We start from the raw sequence: 9,370 nt of genomic DNA, 5'->3' as shown, positions 1-9,370 counted from the left end.
AACATTGTTTGCTACTTGCCAGAATTAAATTGAGTCTCCTGAGATGCATATGAAGCAATTTAAAAAAAGAAAAACACTGTTAACTGGATTTACTCAACTATCAGTCTGGAGTAAACCTTATTTACCATATTCATCTATTAGAGCAATATAATCTTTCATGTTTTAATCAGAGAAAAATGACATTTAATTAGTGTTACATCGCCAAACACTGAAAAAGTTCCTCTATCTACACATTCAGGTAGGCCATCATTTCTGAGTTTCACCACAGCAAGTCCTGTATTCTTTTAAGCTTCCATTGACCTAAGCAGGACTGTTTTATTAATTCAATTCCCTGGCCCACTTCCTGGGCAGGAATAGGCTCCCTTCTCATAATTTTATATCTTTTGACTAGGCTTCCTTATGCTCAGGGAACTGACACTATCTCTTGTCCTGAATCCATCCATTTAATTTCCTCACATATGTTTATTTTTTAAGGAATAGTTGAAAGACAGAGATTAGAGAAGGAAAGAAGGAAGGGGAAAGGAGAGGAAGGGGGAGGAAGGATGAAAGTGAAGAAGAAAGAAGGAAGGAAGGAAACAGAGAGAATGAAAGAAGGAAAGAAAGAGAAGAAACTGTGTCACTAATTTACAGATCTAACCACATGAACAGGAAGAAAAAAAAAAAAGCTCTGTAACACAAATTCTTGTCATGTTTCTGTTTTTCCATCCCAGCAAGAGTTTCAGAAACTTTCACTTGTTAAGTAAATTCAAATTATGACTAAAGAATGTCTGGCTGTGCTTTGTAGATCCTGTAGATCCCCAAGATCCTGAAATTAAGCAGTATAGTTTTATGATAACATACCCATTTCTGCCCAAATTTCCAGTGTCTGTCTTCTTTCACCCTCCAATTCTTTCACACTCTGCTTTGTAATACTAACCATTATTGTTCTGATGGAATCTTCAAACTCCCAGCCTCATGCAGAAATTAAAGATAAAGAATTTCATCTTGAACACAATCATCCTATTGTATCTCTACCAGTGTGGTGACTGCTCAGATTTGACGGTTCTTCTGTGCTTTGGATCTTGAGGAACATGGCAGAGTTGTGACACTGTATCGTAGATTCTACATTCCAAGCCCTTTCAATGATTAATGATTAATTTTCCTCAATATTTTTTTTTTTATTTTTTTTTCTCCCAGTGCCATACACAAGTATTTAATCATTAAATCTTTACTTCATTTACACATGTATGGGCTGAATGCCCTGGCATGACCTTATATGCAGTACATAAGACCATAATACACATTTATTGAAAAGTTTATTGATCAATGTCTGAATGCTTATTTCTTTTAGCATAATACTAAAACAGATTTTATTTTTTTTTGTGGGGGGGAAGGGGAAGAAAAGAAAAAGTTGGTAAAAAGGAAATAGGTTATTAAAGAGATGCTTAGGAATTCTCCAGCAACGACCTGTAGGCATAAGGGAAAACTCATTGTCAAGTATGATTTATGAAAGCTTATTAAATTTACTTTACATAACCAGGAGGTAGACTAGTACACTAATACCCGATTCAACATAAATCCTCATGGAATACAGTGCATCCGTTATGCAATAAAAAGGCTAATTTAACTTGTCACAACACAGATATGAATTAATGCAAAAGTCAAAAGGCTCCCAATTTTTCCTATTAAATACAAATGTCGGGTGATAGCTTAGCAATTTCTACTATTTGATTAGTTTTTCTTGACTTGTCACATAAAAATTAGCAACTAAGTGTGCATGCAAGAGAAAATTACTGCATTTGAATGACTATAGATCTACTACCAAAAGAAAATGCACTTGTACACAGTGACATTTCAGACCAGTCTTTTTACGTTATGCAAAGATGCATTAATTTGGCCCTTTTTATTATAAAATTGCAGTTAGTTTCAAAGCATTACTTTCTGGCAGAGTTTTTGTTGGCAGGTCACTACTCTCTTGCATTACTGAGAACTGATAACATTCCTTTTGGCCTACAAATGCCAGCTCACCTCTGCTCGTACTACATGCTTCTCACTCAGTCACAAACAGTTAACAGCTGAAAGTTTTCACTGCATATAAAATGTGTATTTATATACGTACAAACACATATATGCACACGTGCTGTTGAAACTGTATCCTGTTCTGATCCTAAACTGGCAGGTGGTCTTGAGGAACAGTGGGAGATTCTTGTGAAGAATCTGAGATTCCATGCTGCTGTGTAGCAAAATTAATGAATATCTGTAAGACAAGAAAGAAGTAAAATTTTGAAAATAACAATATTTGAACACAAAATTCAGAGACATGCCTAGTGATTTTTTTCACCTGCTTTTCTGACACAAAAATTAATAGTTTATGCTGTGAGAACCCCTCTAGAGATGTTTTGTAAACTCTATAAGGAAATCCTCTTCACCTCTCCAGCTAACACACAGGCTGATGAACTGTAAAAGCAATGGTAAAATGAGTTACTGGGAAATAATTGTTTTACTTTGCACTTGAAATAGCATGAGATAAAACAGCCTTGCGAGCAAGGTGTACTTGGAGACAAGTTGAGAAGAGGCTTACAACTTCCTCTCCACTTTGTGTTCTTTACTTACTTGGTAAACTATCACCAAATAAGATTCAGTTATAAAGTTTGATTGACAACTTGAACTTACGGATGTTGGAGTTACTACATAGGATGAATAGCCTAATTAACTTCTACACCCTGTGAACTCCTCCTATTAACTCCAGCATAAATTTGGAGTTACATATATTATGCATGATATGAAGGGGGGGTCACATACAAGGAGGAACATGTATCAGTTGGACTGGGAAGTCTGTAATTTCCAAGCACTTCAGCCAATGAGGACAGCAGGAGGATCAACGTGGCTGGGAAGTAGAGCTAAGAGGAGTCTGTTTTCTCAGACACTTTGTGAGACCCTGAGGGGACTGTTCCTATTGACTTTATTTGAATAAAGGAAGCTAAACAGTCTCCTCAGTCTCTTTTTGGGATAAAGATAACTGAGTAAGCCTACTTGAGCAACATTTTTCCCAGCAAGCATGACAGAAGAACTTGACCCTATTGTTTCTGTCAAACACTATCACATAAATGAAGGTCCAAAGACTTCAAGGCAAAGGTATACTTCTGAGCACTGCACACTGACTATTCAACAACTCACATGCCTCTGTTATGTATATATATATATATATAAATATATATATATTTTTTTTCTAAACAGAACTTACTACAGAAAGGCTTATTTGCTTTTCAATCACACAACTATTTGACAGCAAGGAATGGAACAGAAGAGATGGCTATTCTTGATTCAAATGATCATATTCATGTACAAACAAACTTGGAGTGAATAATAAGGATGTTTATTATTCAAGAGAACTATTTAAACTGTTTAAAAGTGACACTCAGTTTGTCTTGGGGAAGAAGTAATAGTAGGTGACTGAGGTGATGAATCACCATGAATAATGCAGAGAAGTAAAGCTTGCATGAACTATTCCTGATCATCAGGCTCAAATCACCTTATATTCATCCATTCTGTGAACAGATAATTCAAAAGCCATTAAAAAGATTAGTACAAATCAGAATATTTCATTAATGATTTGCACAAGGGTAAAAGGAATAACTTCACACCATTTATCATACAAAATTGATATTTTGACCAAATGCAACTCCTTCAGTTTGCAGAATACACAAGAAGTTACATACAAGATGCTCAAACACATCACAGCAATTCAGAAATGTCATCCTTGCTATTGATTTCTTGTTCCTTCTGCCCAAATAGGATTTCACAGTCACTAATAGCAGGATCTCTTCAGTTTGCTTGTGCATTTCTACTATGCTCTATTGTGTATTGTAGTACTGCAAAAGAAAACCCGCAAAGGAAAATGGCCTGTAAGCCTAAGATTTACTGTGATTATCAGACTTGTTCAGTCTTTTGAAGGGCATTAATAGGATCTCAACTATCTGTGGCGGTGGCAGTTCACAGTCCCACCCTCTCACCCTGCACAAATAAGATGTATTTAAATAGTGATTAAGCTTGCATTCGTAGCAAATATCATAGAACCATAGAATCACAGAATCACCGAGATTGGAAAAGATCTAGTCCAAAATCATCCAGTCCAACCATATACACGCCTTCTCATGTTGTTTTGTGCTTATCCACAGTGTAAGAGCAATAAGGTTAATGTGATTACTGTGTAGACCTGAGATGGTCTGGAACTGCTGAAGAAGAAGAAAATACCTGCTCCAGTGTAGTTTGGCTAATGGAATAGTGTTTGATTTGGAGAAAAGCTTTGTAGTTCTCTAGGACTCTGAAGAGCTCAGCTAGGCATCCCTCACTTCGTGGTACATGGTACTCAAGCAGGTTAAGATGTTGTCCCTTAAAAGAAGCAAAACCAACAAAAATACATAAAGGTGACTATACATGATGATGAAGTTGTGCTTGCTATAACCAGACTGGTCTCAGTAGGCTCTCAAAGCTACATGAAACATGAAAAACATGAGCTTTTAAACAAGAACATATTTTGTCTACTGAAGACACACATTTTGTGTTTTGAGATTGCATTTTGTTAACTTAATAAAAGATATATAAATTTAGGACACTTTTATGCTATATGCTTTAAATTCAACTGATGGTAGTACTTATATAGTCATCTGAGAAGACATAAGGCAGTAAATAAAAATTAAATCTATTTGTTTACCTGCTCAAATAGGATAGGGTATGCCTACCCATACACATCACTATTTTGACTACACTATTTCACTAATACAAAAGGAAAAAAATACTGGATCATCTCACCATTATAGCAAAAAGTAGCTGGTATTTAAAAAAGGGAAGGTTTCTGTAAATCTCTGGACTTTATTTGAGCTTTTGTATATCACATATTGCCTTTGATTCTTGCACTGAACTAACAAAGAACAAATGTAAAGAAAGGATATTTTATAATGCAGTGGGGTAAGATATAAAAGAATTCTTACTAACAATTTCTGCAGTGGGATGCTCATCATCTTTAAAGAAAAAATCAACAACAAAACTTAATTTCAACCTGACAGAAGTCTCTCTCTCTCTTAATGCTATTTATTTACTGATAAGCTTCCTGGAAAAAAAGTTTATATATTTAAAAACTCTTATATAGTGTGCATATATATATATATATATGTGTATATAGATAGATAGATAGATATTATATATCTATTATATAAAATATATATGACATTTATATATATATGTATATGAATATGCACAAACATGAATAAAAATATGTGCAAGAAGGTTCATAACTAAGGCATTCATAGTTTCACTTTTTTTTTTTTCCTAAACAAAGATAACATATTACAAAATAAAAATTAAGAATTAAAGTCCTTTGAAATCTAATTACTGTAGGTCTTTTGGAAGGTTCCATACCAAATAAAAGAATCTCTTTAAACACTGAGAAACCAATCAAAGCAAGTACAAGTTCAACTTGGTCCACAATAAAATCAAAGAGAATTTATTACTCTGAGAAAGGACCTATATATTTATGCTGCTTGAAATACTTTGGAATTGATTTAATCAATATCACAAGTCAGATGTGTAACAAATGCTTAATAAGAAAATGAAAGAGATGCTCATGCATATTTTCTTCAGAAAAATCAATGTATTTAAACACATATAAGCATTGTTCTTATCAGCCCACTCTTAATCTTGCCATACAATAATTACTATAATGAGGAATTTTAACTGTACCTTAAATTGTGCTCCAGGAAAATGCAGCTTTAGACAGTCCAAAATCATTCTTCCATAGCTTATTTCTTTGCTAAGCCAAACTTTGACAGAATAGCCATCTCCAAACCTGAAAATGATATGCAGAAATATAGACTCATTTGTCTACACTATGAAGGCAGCAAGAGCACTCATTTCAATTAATTTTCCTGTAACGATTATGGCAAATAAAACACTGTGTATCCCTACAGCATTATCACTGGGATATTACCACTTTAATATTTACTAGTAGACAATGATTTCAATGAGAGAGTTGTTAAATTAATGATAACAAATAGAAACAAACAATAAACCCAAGCTAAATCCCTAGGTTTTAACTAGAATACTACGTTTCATTACACAATGTACTGTACAGTAAATGAAGTATATGTTAATTTTGGCACTACAAAAACACTATGACAATTACCTATCATAAAGAGAACCAAAATCCTTTATTTTAACTTTCCTAATGATGTGACAGCTCAGTTAGTATTTCAGCAAATGTGCACACAATATGTTTTTGCACATACATAAAATAAAAATTTATTTAGGTTGATGGCAAAGTTAATGAATATACTTAAGCTCTATGGCCACACAATCTGTCTCATAGAATAATTTTGGAAATGAATTTCTCTCTCAATATACATGTGATAAAAGTTAAGTACAGCCAATCTAGCCAACACATTTTTTATTAGATTTACTCCCTGCTAATATATGTAACTGGGGAAGTTCCAATAAACCTATCAACGCTGAAATGAGCCTCATGTATGTTGTGTAAGTGGCAGAAGTTATGCAGCACAGGTTCAAGGGATTTCATTCCCCTGGCTCCAAACTGCATCTATTCCCATGAGTAATGGAAAGGCAGAGCTGAGAGAAGGACAAGGATCTCTAGCTGCATGTCCACATCCTCCCAAGAACCTTTCAGTTCCCCTGTATTCCCACTCCAGCACTCTCACATCCTTCATGCCAATGTTATTTCCTTTAATTTACTCTCCACCTGCACAATTACTCAACCCCAAATCCTTTGCTGTAGTTCTTCTGTTTCTGGTAACTTTCCTCCGTTATCCACAACAGCACTCCTTGCTGGCTAAACCTGCTTATTCGTGGTAGTGACTGAATTAAATGGGTCTGGCAGGATTGAAGCACACTTTCAGATGATCAAATCTTTATGATGCTGCTCTTCTCAAATACAGAAATTAATGTCTACAGAATCTCAGTCAAAATGTAACAAAAATACTATGGGCTATTTGGAGATGTATGTCCTGTTCAGTCACTAAGTAACTTTCAGCTAAACACTTCATATGAATATCATTACATCCCTCATCAGCAATGCACATACAGCAGTGTAAGAGGTTTAACTTCTATTTTGTGCAGTACCAGAATCTCCATTATTATAAAGCTTTTGGTTGTTTTGTCTTTTATTTTCCTTTTCTTTTTCTTTCTTTTTTTTCTTTTTGATTTTTGGTTGGTTGGGTCTTTTTATTTGTTTTTAGTCAAACACAACCATGGACCCACTTGAAATGTAGTAAGAAGATCCAATCCTGATGCAATTTTATTTGTTTCTTCTTGAGGGATGATCAGTGAGTCAAATTATTTCCAGGCCAGTCTGTGGGGTACCAGCTGTTTCCTGCCCAGTGTGACCTGGCAGATGAATGGTGTTGTTGCACCAAACAGATCCACAACAAGGTGAAATCCAAACCAGCGGCTGGCTGGTTTGCCCCATAATTATTTAACAAAAAAAATTCATCTCTAATTATATCTTTTAAATGCATAGTATCATCCCTGCAAAATATGTGTGACAATAAAAAAGATATTACAAAGAAGGATATAGTTAACAAGAGTGTTCAATTCAGATGACAGCCAACTTGAGGCAATGCTTTACAAGAGATCATTGATTCTGATCAACTTTCCAGCATCTCTAGCCATCCGCTGCTGAATCACAGTTTGAAAAATACTGGCTTATGGAGGTGTTCATTGGTCTCACAAAATGAAATTGTTTCAGGCAATGGAGTTTCCAAAGAAAATAAATCAAAAGTCTGATTAGCATAGACTAATAAGCCTGTGCAACTGTTTCAGTTCTAGATTGTGAATGGCACAAACACCAGCTCAGTCCAAACATAAAACTTTAAAAGATTAGTCTTCTGGCCAATCAAATTATAGTTCTTCTATATCTTGATTTTACAATTCTTTTCAGCTCAGCAACTCCCTACACAGAGTAAGCTGATCAGAAATAAACATTTCCCCTTGCTATAATCAGCAAGATGCTTCCAGTAGTAAACTGAGGCAATGGAAATTGAGTTGACCATTTTTTTCCACTGTTTTCCTCTCTAAATCAGACAATAATTAATTCAGAAACCAGAACTGGAATTACAGAGTAAAGTACAATCTGGTTTGAATAGCTCTGTTAGGATTGAGCCTTTAACACCTAATAGTTCAAAACCTATGTAGGGAAACATTACCATGAGAATGACATAAGTTGAGCCAGCACACCTGTTCAGCAGCCATCTGTTGCAAAAGAATCACAATTTCTTCAAAGCTATTTAATGAAGATATTTTCCATTGCTTATTTCTATCATAGACATCACCTGCGTTTTTATTTGTATATATGCATACAGAGACACAAACACATATTCTAATTAAAATATTTTCCTCTTTATCATTGCTCTTTTCTCTTTCAGCCAAACTCATTTTTTTACTTGTCTTTTGGATCTAGTGATGTTAGTTAAAACACTATTAGAATGCCACCACAAGACCAAACCAAATATCTAAATTGCCAGTTGATTTTAAACTGGTATATCAACAGTAACATCCAGTGAAGCATGAACTTAGTAAAAACTACAAAAATGCATCCAACTGTTCTCACCTGTAATTGTACAGGCCGCAAAGCTCATTGAGCCACTCAAAAAACAAGAGAGAAAAAGGAGCACAATATGGCAAGGAGGAATAGAACAACTTCCATATCAGGATTTATAAAACGGGCTAAAACTTTTCAGATGACTGGATGGTAGAAGAGTGTTTTATAGAACCCCACATCATGACTGGCCTAGACAATACAATTAAGGAATACTTCTCCACTCTTCTATGTCACTGTTTTTCATGCAAGATTAAGGGGTATCAAATTGAATTAGAGGGAAGGCAATTCAAATTCAGTAAGAGGAAGTAATTTTCTGTACAGCACACAGGAAAACTGTGGGACTCATTGACACAGGATGTGCTGGATGCCAGAATTTGACATGAGTTGAATAAGAGATTAGGGAAATTCATAGGGGGAAAAATCCACATTTGGCTTAGGAATAAGCAGCTAATTACTGAAGGCTGGTTGAGTTATGTGGAAGACTATCTTAATGTGTTTGTCTTGTCCTCAGTCTTTTCTCTCCTGGAGATATTACTGAGTGGGAATACTGTGTTAGATGAGTCTAGAGACTGACCTTGTAGCTGATAGTAAGAAATAAAGCAGAGGTCTGCCTGGGCTAATCGCCCAAATGGTTTCCCTGTTCTGAAAAGGGGTTTGCACTTTTGATGTAGTTCCACAGCCATGATGCCATTACTAGAAGGATAGATAGCATAACACTAGTTCAGTTGTCTCCACACAACATGCAGTTACAGAACTGTAGTGATGAGCAAGACCCCTGACTGC

At 35.2% G+C, this 9,370-nt stretch overlaps 1 protein-coding gene across 1 annotated transcript in view; it reads right to left on the bottom strand.

Moving 5' to 3' along the window:
- Positions 1-1,347: 1,347 nt before the first annotated feature.
- Positions 1,348-9,370, bottom strand: part of ABCA13 (ATP binding cassette subfamily A member 13) — a 168,900-nt gene continuing 160,877 nt past the window's right edge. The window contains exons 59-61 of the mRNA XM_052704176.1: positions 5,719-5,824; positions 4,234-4,371; positions 1,348-2,236 (exon numbers count right to left, since the gene is read on the bottom strand). Of these exons, the coding sequence (XP_052560136.1) occupies positions 2,147-2,236; positions 4,234-4,371; positions 5,719-5,824 (334 nt within the window). The 3' untranslated portion in view covers positions 1,348-2,146. The remainder of the gene's footprint in view (positions 2,237-4,233; positions 4,372-5,718; positions 5,825-9,370) is intronic.

Source organism: Tympanuchus pallidicinctus, unplaced genomic scaffold, assembly GCF_026119805.1.
Source record: "Tympanuchus pallidicinctus isolate F22 unplaced genomic scaffold, pur_lepc_1.0 scaffold5, whole genome shotgun sequence".
Taxonomy (NCBI): Eukaryota; Metazoa; Chordata; class Aves; order Galliformes; family Phasianidae; genus Tympanuchus; species Tympanuchus pallidicinctus.
This window is presented reverse-complemented; position numbering and strand designations above follow the sequence as displayed.